This window comes from Hemiscyllium ocellatum, chromosome 4, assembly GCF_020745735.1.
Source record: "Hemiscyllium ocellatum isolate sHemOce1 chromosome 4, sHemOce1.pat.X.cur, whole genome shotgun sequence".
NCBI classification, from domain to species: domain Eukaryota; kingdom Metazoa; phylum Chordata; class Chondrichthyes; order Orectolobiformes; family Hemiscylliidae; genus Hemiscyllium; species Hemiscyllium ocellatum.
Genome location: NC_083404.1, coordinates 108,828,721 through 108,849,361, shown reverse-complemented (window position 1 = coordinate 108,849,361; position 20,641 = coordinate 108,828,721). Strand labels below are relative to the sequence as shown.

The 20,641-nt window shown below is 41.3% G+C and overlaps 1 protein-coding gene across 1 annotated transcript in view; it reads left to right on the top strand.

Annotated features, from left to right (window-relative positions):
- Nucleotides 1-20,641, top strand: part of ptpn23a (protein tyrosine phosphatase, non-receptor type 23, a) — a 90,358-nt gene that overhangs the window by 49,149 nt on the left and 20,568 nt on the right. Inside the window, exons 15-19 of the mRNA XM_060823757.1 lie at nt 4,100-4,245; nt 4,631-4,927; nt 5,519-5,673; nt 6,144-6,295; nt 9,590-9,769. Coding sequence (XP_060679740.1) covers nt 4,100-4,245; nt 4,631-4,927; nt 5,519-5,673; nt 6,144-6,295; nt 9,590-9,769 — 930 coding nt within the window. The remainder of the gene's footprint in view (nt 1-4,099; nt 4,246-4,630; nt 4,928-5,518; nt 5,674-6,143; nt 6,296-9,589; nt 9,770-20,641) is intronic.

Genomic DNA, 20,641 nt, shown 5'->3' with positions numbered 1-20,641 from the left:
TCCCTTAGCCCTGCCTGCCCAGCACCTATCTGTGTCAATTGCAAACCTAATAGAAATATCCTCAATTTCTTCGTCCAGTTTATTAATGTATAATGTGAATAGTTGTTGTCTCAACACGACTCCTCCAGGGCAGGGGGAAGGGGGGGTGGGGGATGGTGTTGGGAGGCGGGGCTCATGCGCTGCAGTGTCCTGAACGGGGAGCAGACTTAACAGAAAACTGAGTCCCAGAGGAGAGGCATTGCATTGATTAACCAAATAATCAATTATCTGGACAAAGTAGTGCCCGTCCATCTTGTTCGGATAATCGAGGTTCCTCTGTACTCCATAATCTTATCGTTTTTTTTGTATATATTTATTGGAAAAAGTTTTCACTTTTACAAAAAAAAACCAAAAGTTCTAAAAGTATAGAAGTACAGAAAAATAGAAATAAAAATATCATTGTAATATGTCACAGTAATGTTGACAATAAACTGCCTCCAATTCTCATTTCCTTAAACCAAATTTGCATACTCAAATAAAATGACATTAAATAACAATCTACTAAGATTAAATTAGATTACATTGGATTATATGACATTACTCCACTTGTTGCACCTCCATCAAAGCTCCTGTCCATGGGAGCAACAGTTATTAAATCTGAATTAACAATCCCCCTCAACCCGGTCCCCAGGCCCCCATGTATGGCCCTCCTGGCTGTATAAAGACCCTAATCAGTACCACGGAGAGATCCATGTCTGTAATTTCAGAAGGGCTGCCATGTCTTATAAAATTGCTCTGTTATGTGGCACGCTGTACTTGTCATGTAATCTTGAGGGCCGTGCTCCATCACATGTCTGTGCCACCCTGCAAGACCTGGAGGCTTTTCTGATAGCCAATTCATTAGGATGTTCTTCCTCACACAGTGTGTAAAAACATTAAATAACCTCTACCCATGCTCACCCAGAGAGGATAGATTCAGTAGTCCCAAAAAAAGGGATACTGGATCCTCTCTCACTTGCATTCCCAGGATCCTGTCTAGCTCATTCACTATTAGTGGGCGGCACGGTGGCGCAGTGGTTAGCACTGCTGCCTCACAGCGCCTGAGACCCAGGTTCATTTCCTGACTCAGGCGACTGACTGTGTGGAGTTTGCACGTTCTCCCCGTGTCTGCGTGGGTTTCCACCGGGTGCTCCGGTTTCCTCCCACAGTCCAAAGATGTGCGGGTCAGGTGAATTGGCCATGCTAAATTGCCCGTAGTGTTAGGTAAGGGGTAAATGTAGGGGTATGGGTGGGTTGCGCTTCGGCGGGTCGGTGTGGACTTGTTGGGCTGAAGGGCCTGTTTCCACACTGTAAGTAATCTAATCTATAGCCCCCCAGTATCCGCAGATCTTTTAACAGGACCAACAGCAATGTGTAACGGTGCCAGTACTGTTTTTACATTTGGGACATTTCGGGTAAGATCCTTTCTTAAGCTTTGCTAACCTCTCTGGCGCTATATGGGCCCTCTGGAGGATCTTCATTTGTATTGCTTGTGCCTTATTGCATATTGAAATTTTCTTTACATTTCCACATATATCCTCCCATGTTTCCGATGAGATCTCTTCCCTTAACTCCTGATTCCAAATCTCATGGAGTCTCTCCATATTTCCCAAGACGTTCCCTCTCTGTAGGTGATATCTGCCGCCCCTATCGAAACACTTTGTTCTATATCCAACTTGTAGGGCTGGGCTAAGAGCGTAGTCATCTTCTGTGTGTAATCCCTAACCTGGAAATATCGGAAAGGGTCCCTATTAGGGATTCCGTATTTTTGACCTAATTGGCTGAAAGACCTCTCCTGAAAATGTGTTGCTGGAAAGCGCAGCAGGTCAGGCAGCATCCAAGGAACAGGAAATTCGACGTTTCCTGAAGAAGGGCTTGTGCCCGAAACGTTGAATCTCCTGTTCCTTGGATGCTGCCTGACCTGCGCTTTTCCAGCAACACATTTTCAGCTCTGATCTCCAGCATCTGCTGACCTCACTTTCTCCTGAAAGACCTCCCTCAATTAAATCTCCCAGATAGGAGATTCCTTTACCCTCCCATATTCTGAAGCTGGAGTCTGTTGACCTTGGTCTAAATCCTGGAGATAATCATCCTTAATAATGGACTCTAAAATCTTAACGATGACAGTATAACCAGCCCACAATTTCTTGTCCTTTGCCTGCCTGCGTCTCTTCCTAAACAGTCATGTTATATTAATTTCTGGGACCCTTCCTGGCTCCAGTGATTCCTGAAAGATCCTGCCAATGCCTCTACAATCTTGTATCTTCTTTAGAACTCTGGGGTGTAGTCCATCTGGTCTGAGTAACTTATCTACGTTCAGACCTTCCAGCTTCCCCAGCACCACCTCCTCAGTGGTGGCCACTACATTCAACTCTGCCCTCAGACTGTCTTGAATTTCTGATTGCTGCTGGTTTCTTTCACTGTGAAAACTGATGCAAAGTATCTATTCTGTTCCTCCACTATTTCTTTGTTTGCCATTACTACTTCTCCAAAAAACTCTCGCAAATGTCTTTTGTATTACTAGCTATGCCCCCCAAATAGCAAAGGGTATGCACCGTCTTCCCATTAACTCTAGTTATTCTAGGGCTCCTTGATATCATACTTGTCAAATGTGGCCTTGATGTCAAGACCATACATTATCACCTAACCTCTGAAGTTCATATATTTTATCAGGAGCTGAGTGAACAAGGAGCATCCCAAACTGAGAGTCAATGAACAGGTTATTCATTTGTAGATGATGTTTGATAACACTATTGATGTCTTCTATTACTTTACTTCGGATGGGGTGGTAAGTGGCTGGCTTGGACTTTCCTGATTTGCACAAGAACAATTTTTCAAATTACTTGTTAAATGCTGGTGCTGTATGTATACTGGAATAGCTTGGCTAGGGGTGTGGCATGTTTTGGAGCACGTCTTCTGTTGTCTGAATATTGTCAAGGGCCAGCGTCTTTGCAGTATCAAGTACTTTCAGCCATTTCTTGATACCATGTGAAATGAATGGCTGAAGATTACTATCTATGATGCTAGAGATCTGTAGAGGTGATCCAAATGGGTTATGTCTGTTTTAGCACTTTACCTACACATCTCCAAACACTATGGATAATTTAGCATGACCAGTTCACCTACACATCCCCAAACACTATGGATAATTTAGCATGACCAGTTCACCTAACCTACACATCTTTAGACTGAGAGGAAACTGGAGCACCTGGAGGAAACCCACGCAGACGCAGGGAGAATGTGCAAATTCCACACACAGCTGCTTGAAGCTGGAATCAAACCCAGGTCCCTGGTGCTCTGAGGCAGCAGTGCTAACCACTAAGCCACCGTGCCTATGATCTGCTTTACAAAAAAAAAGGCTTTTAACCATCCATTTTGAAGCCAATTCATTCCATGATTTAAAAGGAGGAAATACTGCTTGCAATTCTGGTCTCCTTCCTATTGGAAGGGTTCAGAAAAGATTTACAAGAATGTAGCCAGGGTTGGAGGATTTGGGCCATAGAGAGGCTGAATAAGCTGGAGCTGTTTTCCCTGGAGCATCAGAGGCTGAGGTGCGATCTTATAGATGTTAATAGAATAATGAGGGGCATGGATAGGATAAATAGACAAAGACTTTTCCTTGGGGTGGGGGAGCACAGAACTAGAGGGCATAGGTTTAGGGTGAGAAGGGAAAAACATAAAAGTGACCTAAGGGGCAACTTTTTCACAGAGAGGGTGGTGTGTGTCTGGGATGAGCTGCCAGAGGAAGCTGGTACAATTACAGGATTTAAAAGGCATCTGGATGGGCATATGAATAGGAAGGGTTTATAAGCATATGGGCCAAGTGCTGGCAAATGGGACTAGATCAGATGAGGATATCTGGTCAGCATGGATGAGTTGGACTGAAGGGTCTGTTTCCGTGCTGTACATCTGTGACTGAGTCGTTGTATGAAGAGAACATCTCTTTGTAGTTCAGTATATTTGACAGAAACTTCAAAACTTATTTTGATCATGCATATCTTACTGTTGTGAGTTGAAAAAATCTGTTTGAAGGTTAACAGAGAATTCTAAATCTGCTTTGTCTTGTTTCATTTTGTAACAGGCAGTTCATGGGTTCTTTGAGAATTGACCCAGAATCAGTAGACAATTTAGATATGTATAGTCGTATCCCACCAGTCCTCATGGAAAAGTGTGCAGCACTAAGTGTTCGCCCAGATACTGTGAAAAATTTGGTTCAATCAATGCAAGGTACGTTTCTCTGCAAATATGAAACCATCCATCCAGTTCAGTAATTTGTGTGCTATCTTCTTTGGCTGTCTGTTGACATTTCTGTTTTCAAGGTTCAACATGAGTCATTTTTAATTCTTTTTTGACAGAATATTCTGATCTATTTTCTTTGTATGATGCATGGATTTACAAAATAAAAATACTTGCGATGAAAACCATGTCACCTTAGCCACACGTGAAGCACATTAACAATTTTTATTCAACAACTTTGTTCTAGTTGGGAATGGCCAACTTAACACAAATTAATTGATTGTACCTGGGACCTTACCTGATCTGTGTTGTGCATTGCAACCAAACTCTACAAATTGATGGAAAAAATTACTGTACTGTTAAAATTTTTCTGCAGTTCTGTCTGGAGTATATACTGATGTTGAGGTATCACTGAGAGAATTTAAGGATCTTATGGACCAGGATGAACTAGCAGAGCAGAAATTACAAGAGGCCACTGGAAAAAGGGATACAGCAAGTGGAATACCTGAACTCAGCAAGGAGTGGTCCAAGTATATGGAAGTGCATGAGAAAGCCAGCTTCACCAATACTGAGCTGCACAAGGCAATGAATTTACACATCAGTAACTTACGGCTTTTAAGTGGACCCCTAGAAGATCTTCGTGCTGCTTTGCCAATTCCCACTGTCTCTGACGGTATTGAAGTATATTTTCTATATATATGGGTATATAGTTTATATGTGATGATGTGTTCTCTTTCAGTAATTGTACTGCTCATTTATTCTTGCACGTGCTCGTTAACTTGTACTTCACAGTGTCGTTTATTATGTACTCATTTTCACTGGGGTGCAGGTTGACTACCCAGCTGAAAAGTCCTCTGTGCCACACACGTCCAACTCTTTTTTTTTAAAAAACATGGATATTCTCTGCTTTATTTACTTTTGATTTTTTTAAAATATACCTTCCTATTTGTTTGACCCTTTATTACCAACCTATTCACAAAAGAACAATATGCAATGTATCTGTGGCAAATGTCTTTTGCATAGACACTTTATTCATCCTTTGTATCTATATATATTTGTATTCAACATTCAGCAGGAAAGCTGCTTCTGAGCAAGAGTTTTCGTTCTTCCCTTTTTATGGGCACCTTTGGCCTGTCGTGGAATATTTCACTCCTAGGTTTAAGTTTTCCAACCTGTTAGTTGAGACTGTTGACCTTGTATGGGTCTTGGCATCCCTTCTTCGTGTTCAGTAATGCACTGTGCTTTTGGCCCCGCATTTTAACAGAGGAAAAGGGCATTCTCCAGAACATGAAGCGAATTTTACTGAAGGTTGAGGAAATGAGAGACCAGCGTTCCTCACTCATACAGCAGCTGAGAGATACCATTCAGAAGGATGACATTACTACAACACTCGTTACAACTGACCATTCAGAAATGAAGGTAAATCAGCAATCGCACCAGCTTGATGTGTAACGACTAAGGCTGTTAAAACAAGTCGAAAATAATATCATAAATGTTCGTCACAAGTGTAACTGATGCTAACTGAATCCTGTACCTTATGATGCAACCTTTGTCTAAATTGCTTGTGTCAGATCCAAAAGTCAACTCAAACAAATATACGGAAATGATATATAGTGCTATGGCTGTTTGGGCTACATGTTACAACATAATTTATTAGATATTTTTAGCCCATATGTTTGTTATCATTATAATTGTGTTTTTACAATTTTTCCTCATGCTCTTGGCCTTTGCACTCAGCCCTTCCTCAGTTGCGTGAAGACTTTACTGTCGAGTAGTTGGTTTGCATTTGGGAAGACAATTTACATTTAGTTATGTGGAAAAGCAAAAATAAAATTGTGATGTATCCAGTTGAATTTGTAGTTTTCTTAAGTATCACTGTGTAATTGCAGAAACTTTTCGAAGAACAACTGAAGAAATATGATCAACTGAAAGTTTACATTGATCAAAATCTTGCTGCCCAAGAAAACATCTTGAAGGCTTTGACGGATGCTAATGTCAAGTACGCTGCAATTAGGAAAGTTCTTGCTGAAGCAGAACATAAGTGAGTATATGATCAAAAGAAGGCTATCTGGTGTTTATTGAAACATGGTGTTTGCACAATGCACCATTTGGTACTTTATACGAACCAGGAAAGTCCAATGTTTAATCCCTGATTTGCACAACGATTATGAGCTTTGTTATAATGTGTTTTTGATCTAATGCACTAAATTGCAGTCCCTGATCATTTGGTAACCCTTTTAAGTGGATGGTGGGTGAGCAGAGGATCAAATTTACCTGTGAACTTCACCACAATTGAATGGTCCTACAGCAGTTACTTTGTCCTCAAGTAGAACTAGCCATTTAGATAAAACATTTGGAAGCTTTGCAGCTACAATTCGACAAATGTTCCTTCATGAGAAATGAGAAAAATAATGAAGAAAGTGTCTCAATGCTCCCCAAATGTAATTAGCTTGATTTAAAAAAAACTGTTTCAATTGTGTATAAAGTATCTATAAAAGTCTAGGAATATGTTGTTCAAAATAAAACCTATTTTGCAATCCTGTTAAATTCTAACTGAACTGCACCTCTGGGGACTCATAGAGACTGGTATCGAAAAGGACTGTTGCACTGCACTGGATTAGCTTGAGTTTAGTTTCCAGATAAAGCAAATTACAGCTGACAGTTGGAGAGCTTATTAGTGTGCATAATGGAAAGAGAAAATTAAACTGCTAATTAAGAGGTACCAAAGAGTTTGAAAACTACTACCTAATAGTTATCAGTAAAGCAATAGTTTGTCAATACAATTTAATGAATCACTTTGCAGTTTTTGCGTAGATAAATAGTTTATTTTTCACTACTATGAAAGCTAATAAATTGTATCTGTTAACACCTTTGTAGCTTAAAATAAGTACTTTACAGACATTCAGAAGCATTAAGTGGCAATTGAGCATTCTTATAGGGTAGCATTCATTAGATCGAGATTGAGGAGTTTCTTCAACATGAATTGGCTTTAACACAACACGATTGAAGAATTTAGAGTTTAATCAACTGTGAATTAAAACAATTTATGAACTCCATGATTAGTAAGACTAATTGACATCCTGATTTATTTCATAAGAGGTATTTGGTATTGCACTTCTTCGTTGTTAGCAAGACTCCCCTCAGGGGGAGTCGAGTTTTGGAATAAGGTAAGCAGGCCAAACGTGTTATAATTGCACAGATCCGGGCGCTGAATTTTTAATGCAGCTCGATGACCTCTTGGCATGTGATGCATCTTGCTCTGTATAGTTAGCAAACAGTTATTTAGATGGTCTGTCGTTTGTGGAGTTCTAAATTTTTAAGTCTATCATATTAATGAACATAGTTATTAATCTTCCATAATCTCTGTCAATAAGAACCTAAATCCCTGTTATGTTAGCCCACATATAGAAAACTAGAACTCTTCGGGCCACTTATTAGAGAGATTTGAATGATTCAGATTGTTTGACCCAGATTTGTAATGACAGTGTTTAGATGAGAAAAAGCAAAAGTAATTGAATTTGAGATAACATAATGATTACCACCTAGAGGAGGACTGGCAAACTGTTGGAGGAGGTGTACTCATTTATAATAAGACAAATGGGAATAGAACCATGACACACAGCTACAGAAAAGAGGCAGATGACTGTAGATATGTAGAAAAATAGAAAATAAGAGTACGCTATTCCACTCAAGCCTACTCCACTATTCATTATGATCATGAAGTTCAAAAGTTCAGTCTTGCCTTCCCCTCACCATATCTCTTGATCCCTTTAGCTACAAGAGCCATTTTATTTCCTCCTTGAAAACACAATGTTTTGACCTCAACCACTTTCTTTGGCAGTGAATTCCACAGGTTCAATACTATCTGGAGACATTTCTCCTTCTCTTAGTGGATGGTTAAAAAGAGGAGGAGGAGCAAAATACTACATGAAGGTGGTATTCAATGTAGATTCATCCAAACCAATGATGAGTGGGAGAGCAGGAAATGAAAAACACCTGTGTTTACTGTTTCAATGAAATGAAGAGTTGCTTATTGTTTACATAAATAATGTCCATTTGAGTGGGTACAGCTAGGCTATTTTTGATACTGCAGAGACTGTTAGGCTTAAGAACTTTTGTTAAAGTATTGCTTTTTGAATAGTTTTATTCAATTTGATTTGAATGGAGGATGTTGTCATGTATCTGTGTTTGATTAAAGTCAGAATTAACATTTGAGTAATCAGTCACCCATTCCTTTGAAAGTTAAGGCTAATCTTGAAGTAAGTCTGATACTAGTTAAAAAACCATTGTATTTACTGAACAGCAGTAGTTTGCAGGTTTTGTTTTATTGATTTAAAGAATGTGAACATTGTAGTTAAAGTCGGCATTTATTGGCTGTTCTTAATTTCCCTTACTCGGTAGTGAGCCACTTTCTTGAATGTGCTGTGTGACGTCCTCAGCCATTCTCTGGCAGTTGAGTCAACCAAACTGCTGTGTCTGCAGTCACGTGTAAGTCAGACTAGTAAAGACAGCAAATTTCCTTTCATAAAGGATATCGAGCTAGATGACAATTCAGTAGTTTTGTGGTCATCATCACTGAAACCAACTTTTTATTCCAGTTTTGATTTAAATTAACTGAATTTAAGTTCTCCAGCCACAAAACTGGTATTTGAGTTTTAGGTTTTCATTAATACGTCAGGTGTTTATACATCTAATAACATTACCACTATGCTGCAGTTTACCCATGCACATACACCTCCTAATTGTACACTTGGACAAAAATGTTAGCACTGAGCCTGAAGGCATGCTGTCACCCTTCTATAAAGGAAAAAAATCTGTTGTCATCAGAAATAAAAATATTGTAGAAATATTCAGTAGGTCAGGTGGAACTGATTAAAGTTGTCAACCTGAAATGTTATCTTTGTTTCTTCATGGATAAATCCTGACCAGCTGAGAGTTTCCAGGTTTTTTTCTGTATTCATCTTGAACACAAAAGCAGTACATTGTTGATACTAGAAATCTGAAACAAGAACAATGAAGTACTGGAAAAATTTCAGCAAGTCGGGCAGCATCTGTGGAGGAAACCGAATTCACATTTCATGTAAATGACTTTTTCTTGTTATTATCTTCAGTTTCATTAGACTGCTCATCTCTAAATGTTGGCTAATGCCACTTAAGATTCTTAGCATTAAGGAAAAGGAAATATTTCTTCTATCCTGACATGACACTAATTTTTTAATTGTCGTACTTATGATTTGTGTAAGTAATGCAGAAAAGACATTTGTTGATATTACTGTATTGCCTTGTTAAAATTAACAGCACAAGTTTAAAGCTAATATTTCCGGTTTCTCTATAGGTGGAATGTTACTATCCAGATGCTAGTAGCATCATATGAAGCATATGAAGACCTGATGAAGAAGTCCCAAGAAGGAAAAGAATTCTATGCAGATCTAGAAAGCAAAGTAACAAAGCTACTGGATAAAATGAAAGACATCTGCAAATCTCAGGAAGACCAAAGGCAATTCATACTCGAGCAGTAAGCTTGTTTTTCTGCAATTGAGAAACTGAATTGAAAAGTAAAATCTGTGATTACATGAACAGCATTACATCATGCCTTCCATGTGCTTTTGCTCTTTTGTTAATATAATGTTAAGCAATGCTTCAGATCTGTCTTTTCTACGTGATAGCGAGGCAAGGAGTAGGGAGAGATATCAGCTAAACACGTGGTGCAAGAATGCTGCAGGAGGGAGGGTTTCAGGTTTTTAGATAATTGGCGCTCATTCTGGGGAAGGTAGGACATGTACAAACAGGATGGTCTTCACTTGAACCAGAGGGGTACTGATATCCTGGGTGGGAAATTTGCTGGTGCTATTCGGGTGGGTTTGAACTAACTCAGCAAGGGGATAGGAACCGGAGGTGTAGTTGCAGTGCACGGGAGGATGAGAATAGGAAGGGCAGGGACAAGATTTCAGGGTCTCAGGAATGTGCTGGCAGACAGCAAACTGGTTTGAAGCATGTCTACTTTAACGTGAGAAGTATGGGAAATAAGATAGGTGAGCTTGCAGCATGGATAAGTACCTGGGACTTCGATGTTGTGGCCATTTCAGAGACCTGGATCAAGCAGGATGAGGAATGGATGTTGCAGGCTCCAGGGTTTAGATCTCTCATTAAAACAGGCAAGGTGGGAAAAGAGGGGGAAGCGTGGCCTTGTTAGTCAAAGATAGTATAACGGTGGCTGAGAGAAGTTTTGATGAGGACTTGTCTATTGAGGTAGTGTGGGCTGAGGTTAGAAACAGGAGAGGAGGGGGTCACACTGCTTGGAGTTTTTTATAGGCCTCTGCAGAGTTCCATGCAGGTGGAGGAGAGGATTAGCAAAATTGTTCTGAGTAGGAGTGAAAGGAACAGGGTGTTCATTATGAGGGACTTTAACATCCCCAACATTGACTGGAAATGTTATAGCTCTAGTATGTCGGATGTATCAGTTTTTGTCCGAGTGTGCAGGAGGGTTTCCTGAAACAGTACGTCGAAGGGCCGACAAGAGGAGAGGCCACACTGGATCTGATGCTTGGTAATGAACCAGGCCAGGTGTTTGATTTAGTTGTAGGTGAGCACTTTGGCGAGAGTGACCAAAGTTCAGTTACGTTTAGTTTAGCGATGGTACATCCCAGAGGTCAAGAGTTATCGATGGGGCAAGAGCAATTACAATGTGATTAGGCAAACATTAGGATGCATAGAATGGGGTAGCAAAATGCAGGAAATGCAGACATTCAAAATGTGGAGCTGGTTTAAGGAATAGATATTGCGTGTCCTTGATAGGTATGTCCCTGTAAGGCAGGGAGGAAGTGATAAGCTAAGGAAACTGTGGTTTACTACAGAAAATGCATCTCTTAAGAAGAAGGAGGATGCTCATGTGTTGATGAGGCAAGATGGTACAGATGAGGCGATGGAGAGTTACTGATCAGCTAGGAAGGATTTAAAGAGAGAGTTGAGAAGAGCAAAGAGAGGACACGAGCAGTCTTTAGCAAATAGAGTAAAGGAGAGCCCTAAAGCTTTCTGTAGGTATGAGAGGAATAAAAGGGTGATTAGGGTAGGAATAGAGCCAGTCAAAGACAGAAGTGGGAAGTTTGGGAGAAGATTTGTAGCTCGGGTGCTCATTGTTGTGGTTCTGTTTGCCGAGCTGGGAGTTTTTGTTGAAAACGTTTCGTCCCCTTTCTAGGTAACATCTTCAGTGCTTGGGAGCCTCCTGTGAAGCGCTTCGGTGCTGATTCCTCCGGCATTTATACTGGTTTGAATCTGCCGCTTCCGGTTGTCAGTTGCTGTCCGCTGCAGTGGCCGTCATATTGGGTCTAGGTCGATGTGTCTGTTGATAGAATTTGTGGATGAGTGCCATGCCTCTAGGAATTTCCTGGCTGTTCTCTGTTTGGCCTGCCCTGTAATACTGGTGTTGTCCCAATTGACTTCGTGTTGTTTGTCATCTAAGTGTATGGCTACTAGGGATAGGTGGTCGTGTCGTTTCGTGGCTAGTTGGTGTTCATGGATGCGGGCTGTTAGCTGTCTTCCTGTTTGTCCTATGTAGTGTTTTGTGCAGTCCTTGCATGGGAGGAATCAGCACAGAAGTGCTTCACAGGAGGCTCCCAAGCACTGAAGATGTCACCTAGAAAGGGGACGAAACGTTTGCAACAAAAACTCCCAGCTTGGCGAACAGAACCACAACAACGAGCACCCGAGCTACAAATCTTCTCAAAAACTTTGAACACCTAAGGACGAGAGACGCTAAGACAAGCCAGGAAATGGGAATCCTGTGCTAACCGCCTAAGCGCCACATATGAACAACTCCGATTCCCGCATGAATGCCGAAAGAATTGAATCCTTCCACAATGTGTCAGATACAGACCACCAGTCAACAATCCACAAGCCAGGGACACAGCCAGACAGAACGGACTCAGGATGATCCAGGTAATAATTACAGATGCTCACAACAGACTCCACAAATACAGACAAGAAATTGCGCGCCAAAGATCGTTAATTTTAAAAACCACCAATCAGGAATGGACCCGGACCATAGAACAGGCTGTCACCATAGGACAGAACAGGACCACTCACCGCAAAAAAATGGCACTAAAAGAAAAAATGGCCAAACTAACACACAACGAAAAGGACACCACAACACACACGTGGGTTAAAAACCTCTCCCACAGACAGCTCACAGACACAGAAAAAACAATACTGGCCAAGGGACTTAACTACAACCACAGGGACGCCAAGACAGCAGACTTCCTAACAGCACGAGAATGCACACTCAAGAACAATGGATTGACAGAAGAGACACAACAAACAGTGAGACAAAGTATCGTACCTATGATAACAAGGAAAAGACAAACACACAACCTCAACACCAAGGAGAAAGAAGCACTAAAATCACTAAGAAACGATAAGACCATTATCATGCTACCAGCAGACAAAGGCAGAATGACGGTGATACTGGACAAATCAAATTACATTCAAAAAGCTGAAGAACTACTTGCAGACACCAACAACTACCAAAAGAGGGAGTTTGACCCCACTCCACAGCTCACCAATAGGATAAACAACACTGAGGAATCTACAAAAAAAACCGGACAGATAACCAGGACTGACCTACAAAGAATGAAACCGGAAAGCAGCAACACCCCCAGATTCTATGGACTACCTAAAGTACACAAACTAGGCATCCCACTCAGACCCATAGTATCACTACCAGGAACACCATCACACAAACTGGCTAAAGAGCTACAAAAGAAACTGAAACACCTGATCAGCGGATCCAGACACTCTATACAGTCAACACGAGAATTCTTGGACATCATCAGAAATATACACATAGACAAGGAAGAAACCATGGTCTCATTCGATGTAACGGCACTGTTCACTTCTATTGACAAAACCCTAGCCAGAGAAACAATATCCAACCTGCTGGACATACACAACAGACAACAGGACGCTGAACCTATTAACAAAGACGGCATACTTAAACTACTGGACCTGTGCCTCCCAATACACTTCACATTCAACAACCAGATAATATGAACAAATCAACGGAACACCCATGGACTCACCGATCTCCGGACTCATAGCAGAAGCAGTAACGCAAAGGTTAGAAAAAACCGTTTTAATGCAATTACAACCCAAACTCTGGGTCAGATACATGGACGACACCTTTGTAATCATTAAAAACATAGAAATAGAGAACACACACTGGATCATCAATGCCACACTCACAGGAATCCGATTCACGAGAGAGGAAGAAAAGGACAACCAGCTCCCATTCCTAGACGTGATGGTACAAAGAACACCGAACGGAGAATTCACAACGAAGGTATACAGGAAAGCCGCACACACAGACCAAGTCCTGAACTATGAAAGCAACCACCCCAACACACACAAACGAATGTGCATCAGGACATTATTCAAAAGGGCCACAACACACTGCAGCACACCTGAACTACAAAAAGAGGAAGAAGAACACCTCCACAAGGTATTCACCAAGAACGGATACGCGCGCAATTTCATCAACAGATGCCTTAAGGAAAGACAACGAAATGAGGACATGCCACAACCCAAAGGACTGGCCACACTCCCATACATCATGAGCATTTCTGAACTGACAGCCAGACTGCTGCGACCACTAGGACTCATAACAGCACACAAACCAACAGCCACTTTCAGACAACAACTCACCAGGACAAAGGACCCGATACCCAGCATGAGCAAAACCAACGTAGTGTACAAAATCCCATGCAAGGACTGCACAAAACACTACATAGGACAAACAGGAAGACAGCTAACAGCCCGCATCCATGAACACCAACTAGCCACGAAACGACACGACCAGCTATCCCTAGTAGCCATACACTTAGATGACAAACAACACGAATTCAATTGGGACAACACCAGTATTACAGGGCAGGCCAAACAGAGAACAGCCAGGAAATTCCTAGAGGCATGGCACTCATCCACAAATTCTATCAACAGACACATCGACCTAGACCCTATATACCGGCCACTGCAGCGGACAGCAACTGACAACCGGAAGCGGCAGATTCAAACCAGTATAAATGCCGGAGGAATCATCACCGAAGCGCTTCACAGGAGGCTCCCAAGCACTGAAGATGTCACCTAGAAAGGGGATGAAATGTTTGCAACAAAAACTCCCAGCTCGGCGAACAGAACCACAACAACAGAAGTGGGAAGTTAAGTGTGGACCCTGAAGAGATCGGAGAGGTGCTAAATGAACATTTCTTATCGGTGTTCACTCAGGAAAAGGAGAATATTGTGGAGGAGAAGACTGAGGTATGAGATATTAGACTAAGAAGGATCAAGGTTAGTTATGCACAGGTGTTATCAATTATAGGAGGAGTGAAAGTAGACTAGTCCCCAGGGCCAGATCGGATTTATCCGAGGATTCTCTGGGAAGGTAGGGAGGAGATAGCAGAGCCGTTGGCTTTGATATTTGAGTCGTCATTGTCTACAGGTTTAGTACTTGAGGACTGGAGGATTGCAAATGTTGTACCATTGTTCAAGAAGGGCAGCAGAGGTGACCCAGGTAATCATACACCAGTGAGCCTTACTTCTGTTGTAGGAAAGGTTTTGGAAAGGATTATAAGAAATAAGATTTATAATCATCTAGTAAGCAACAATTTGATTTCAGATAGTCAACATGGTTTCGTCAAGGGCAGGTCTTGTCTCACAAACCTCATTGAGTTTTTTGAGAAGGTGACCAAACATGTAGATGAGGTCTACATGGACTTCAGTAAAGCCTTTGATAAGGTTCCACATGGCAGGCTGTTGGAGAAAATGCAGAGTCATGGAATTGAGGGATTGGATTAGAAACTGGCTTTCTGGAAGAAGGCAGCGAGTGGTGGTTGATGGAGAATATTCAGCCTGGAGTCCAGTTACTAGTGGTGTGCCACAAGGATCTGTTTTGGGACCACTGCTGTTTGTCATTTATAAAAATGACATAGACACAGGCATAAGTGGGTGGATTAGTAAATTTGCAGAGGACACTAAAGTCGTTGGAGTAGTGGACAGTTTGGAAGAATGTTACAGGTTACAGGTTGCAGGGAGACTTGGATAAACTGCAGAGTTATGCTGAGAGGTGGCAAATGAAGTTCAATGCAGCTAAATGCACTTTGGGAAGAATAATAGGAAGGCAGAGTACTGGGTCAATGGAAAGATTCTGGATAGTGTTGATGTGCAGAGGGATCTTGGCATCCATGTGCATAGACCCCTGAAAGTTGCCACCCAGGTGGATAGTGCTGTGAAGAAGGCATACTGTGGGTTAGGTTTCATTGGAAGAGGGATTGAGTTCTGGAGCCACCATATCATGCTGCAACTATACAAAACACTGGTGCGGCCGCACTTGGAATATTGTGTACAGTTCTGGTCGCCCCGTTACAGGAAGGATGTGGAAGCATTGGAAAAGGTGCAGAGGAGATTTACCAGGATGTTGCCTGGTCTGGATGGAAGTCTTGTGAGGAAAGGCTGAGAGACTTGGGTCTGTTCTCATTGGAAAGAAGAATGCTAAGAGGTGATTTGATAGAGATACAAGATGATCAGAGGATTAGATAGGGTAGACAGTGAAATCCTATTTCCTAGGATGATGACGTCAGCTTGTATGAGAGGACATAATTACAAATTGAGGGGTGATAGATTTGAGACAGATGTCAGAGGAAAGTTCTTTACGCAGAGAGTGGTCAGAGCATGGAATGCCCTTCCTGCTAATGTAGTCACCTCAGCCACATTAGGGAGTTTTAAACAATCCTTAGATAAGCACATGGATGATTTTGGGATAGTGTTGGGGAACGAGCTGAGAATATTTCACAGGTCGGCGCAACATCGAGGGCTGTATTGTTCTATGTTCTATACGCTGTTTAGTATATGAAATTTTGATTAATTTCTTCTCCTTCTCAAACCTGATCCGTCAGCGTTTTTGATTTTCTTTTTATATTCTTCGTTCTGTGAGCTCTTGAGAGAGTCACTGAGGTGCTTGGATGTGGAAAGATGCTATAAAAGAGATTCTATATACCACAAAACTATTTACAATTACTTAACTTAGGTGTGCAAACTATCGTGACTATGTCTTTTGTCCTGTACAGTGCACATCGATCTTAGAATCAGAGCTCTAACCCATCTGTGCCAAACAGATATTCTAAGTTAGTCTAGTCCCATTCATGTTTAGTCTATATTCTTCTAAACCTTTTCTATTCATGTACTCATCCAGTTGCCTTTTAAACGTAAACGAACCAGCCTTTGCCAATTTCCCTGGAAGCTGATTGCATTCACACACCATCGATGTGAAAACGTTGCCCCTTAGTCCTTTTTAAATCTTTCCCCTCTCAATATAAACCTATAGCCTATAGTTGTGGACGCACCTAGCTCAGAAAAATACCTTAACTATTCACCCTCATGATTTTATAATCCTTTAACTTCACCTCTCAGCCTCCAATGTTCCAGGGAAATAGCCCTGTACTATTCAGCCTCAAACCTGTAGCTCAAATCTTCCAACCCTGGCAACATCCTTGTAAATCTTTTCTGAACGCCTTTAGGTTTCACAACATCTTTCCCACAGCAGGGAAATCAGAATTGATTGCAGTATTCCAAGTGGCCTAACTAATGTCCTGTACAGCTGCAACATGAAAGCCTATTCAATGCACTCGGCAATAAAGGTGTGTGTACCAAATGCTACCTTCACTATCCAGTCTACCTGCGACTCCACTTACAAGGAACTCTGAACTTGCACCCCAAGCATATGGCAACACTTCCCAGGACCCTACCAAAATGCAACTGGATTTATCTAAATCACATTTATCTAAATAAAATTCCACCTGCCATCCATCAGCCTATCTGATCCCATTGTACTCTGAGGTAACCATTGTTCGTTATACCACCAATTTTGGTGCTATGTGCAAAAGTATTAACCATACTTCCTAGATTCACATCCACATCATTTCTGCAAATGATAAAAAGCAGTGGACTCAGCACCGATTCTTGTGGCATACTGCTAGTCACAAGTCTCCAATCCAGAAAACAACCCTTTACCACCACTGTCTGTCTCCTAACTTCAAGCCAACTTCATATCCAAATGGCTGGCTCTCTGGATTCCTTGTGATATAGCCTTGCTAACCAGTCTTGTGGAATGCCTTGAAGTCCATATAGATAACACCCACCACTTTACGTTCATCAATCTTTGTCACTACTTCAAAAAAAGCTCCATCAGGTTAATGAGACCCGATTGCTTGCAAAGTGATGTTGACAACCATGTTTCTCCAGAATTGTAAAGTACCATCCTGTGAGAATTAAATGACGGCATTATAGATATTGATAGCAAAGTGTGACAATGGACTACTTATGCTATTTGTTAAAATACTGTCAAGCTCATAATGCAGCTTAGCAAATTGTGAGAAAAGAGCATTCAAACCTACAAAGCCCATGCCTCTGGGGCACTGACCCTATGACTGAGTTTTAAATGTCATCAAAATTTAATTGGAAAGAGATGACTGATAATGCTCCCATTGTTCCACAAGCTGTTCTAAAAGGGTAAATCCAATTTGGCTGATTAACTGCTGCTCACAAAACAAGTAATTCACATCAAATGTTGTCAGTGATAGAAATCATTACTTATAACATGACTTATTCCGTACACGCACCACCGTCTGCATGAAAAAGGGACTTTTCCCGCAGAGGGTGGCGCATGTATGGAATGAGCTACGAGAGGAAGTGATGGAGGCTGGTACAGTTGCAACACTTAAAAGGTATCTGGATGGGTACATGAATAGGAAGGGTTTGGGATGATATGGGCCAGGTGCTAGTAAATGGGATTAATTAGGTTAGAATGTCTGGTCGGCATGGATGAGTTGGACTGAAGGATCTGTTTTTGTGCTGTACCTCTGAGAACTTTAACAAGACCAATGAAAAATAAAGGTTTCTAATCTATAACTGCAATGCTGAAACTATATGCCATAACTATATGCTGTCTTCCTGCCCCCATCCCTGTACCCTCAAATGTGTGCACATGGTCATGATCGAGATAGAGACAGAAACAAACTGTTCGACAGTCTCTGCCTGAAAAGGTGGAGGAAATAGTTCTTGAATATTTTTGAAGTAACATTCTTGTTAGCAAGATTGTAGGTCCACCATCTTCAGGCATTTAATCAATGACCTTCCTTGCATCATGTTTGAAGTAGAGATCTTGCTGAACATTGCGCAATGTTCACAACTTCTCAGACACAAAGCAGTCCATGGTCAAATGCAGCAAGACTTGGACAGTATCTAAATTTGGGCTGACAAATGGTAACAAACGTTCCCTAGTGTTTGTCTGGTGCCAGTGACCATCTTCAACAAGAGAAAATATAGCAATCGCCTTTTAACATTCAGTGATCACGACCATCACTGTCAACACTATCAACATTCTCTAATTGTTGACATTGACCAGAAACTGAACTAGACTGGCTATATAAATAGTGACTTCAGGGACAGGTCGCAGACTAGTGAATAAATCACCATCTGACTCCTCAAAGCCTGTCCACCATCTACAAAGCACAAATCAAGAGTGTAGCAGAACTTCCCACCATCTGGTTGAGTGCAGCTCCAGCAGCAGTCAAGAAACTTGATACCATCCACAACAAAGCTGCCCACTTGATTGGCACTGCATTTACAAACATTCATTTCCTTCATTACTGATGCTCAGTAACAACAAACTACACAGTTTACAAGATGCGCTGGACACATTCACCAAGGCTCCTTAAAAGCTCTTCCAGTGTCCATGACCACTACTATTTAGAAGGACAAGGGCAGCAAACATATGAAAATCACTACCACCATCTGCAGGTTCCTCTCAAAGCTACTACCATCCTGACGGTATTGCTGTTCCTTCAGAGTTGCTGTGTTAAAGGTCTGGTACTCCCTTCATAACAGCATTGTGGATGGACGTACAACAAATGGATTTCTGTGGTTCAAGAAAACAGCTTACCACCATATTCTTAAGGGCACCAAGGAATGGCTAATCAATGTATTCCCAGCTAGTGACATCCACATACCTTGAGTGAATCTTTTGAATAAAGGGCGTTGAAACTATATCGGGATAAGCAAGAGTCTGATTAACCATCACCTTTATTGACTGATGGAGTCTATGTTCCTTGACGTTTTCTGCTGTTGATCTCTGTGCATGGTGTCAACTTAGAGAGATTGCGGTTTATGCGTCCACATTTTGGCGCCTGCAGATCCTTTGAGTAGGACCAAATATCCCACTTCTGATTTGTATGTTCGTATATACTATAGGCAGAATAAGAACATAGACAGTAACAAAAAATTTGAGAATCACGAGATGGAAGATTACCTCCGTACAGTCCTCTTCATTTCTGCAATGATGTGACTTACTGTTGCCTCGATGGTGACAGTCATCCTTTGTTTTGCTGGTGATCAGGTGGACATGTCTTTTCATGCATACATTGTTTCTTCTAAGTTTTTTTGGTTTTTCTATTTTCTGCTTACATAAAGGAGAAAAGTTAGATGCATTCTGTCTGTTGGTTCTGGATATTTCTTCTCCTCTGCTGCTCTTGGCCAATTGACTTTTAAATATTCTGGAGCTCAGAGGCCTGTTGTCAAATAGAATTTCCTTCACTTGAAAGATTCTTGGAGATCCTCCGTCTCGAATGCTCATTATTACTGCTTCAAAAAGCAGTATTATGTCATGCAGCACTTTTGGGTTTTTTAAGTTCTAAATCTCTTCCTAGGACTTTACCAATAAGTGTATAAGTCCTGCTAAGATTTGCTTTCCCAAAATGCAGCATCTCACATTTATTTAAATCAAACCTATCTGCCACTTCTCAGCCCATTGGCCCAGCTAATCAAAGTCCTGTTGTAATCTGAGGTAACCATCTTCGCTGTCCACTACACCTTCAATTTTGGTGTCATGTGCAAAATTACCAACTGTATATCTTATGCTTACATCCAATAAATATACAACCTGTTATTCTGAGATGATGCTCAATGGTCCTAGACTTTCCCACAAGGGACAACAGTGTTTCCACTTTACCCTGTCAAGCCCTGTAAGAATCTTGTATGTTTCAATAAGGTTAACTATCATTCCTCTGTATTCCAGCAAGTGCATATCCAATCTACTGACTTCCTTCTCATAAGACAGTCAATCCACATCTGATACCAGCCTAGTGAATCTTCTCAGAACTGTCATCCCCATGCCAGTGAATCTTTCATTAGATAAGAAAAGTGTTCACAGTATTCCGGTTGTAGTCTGGCTAGTTTCTTATTTTTTAAGCAAATCTTCCCCACTTTTATCAGAGTTGATGCTTCAGGTCTGATGACCCTTTTTCACGTGTTTTCCCCATTATTAATTCTCCACCCTCATTCTCGA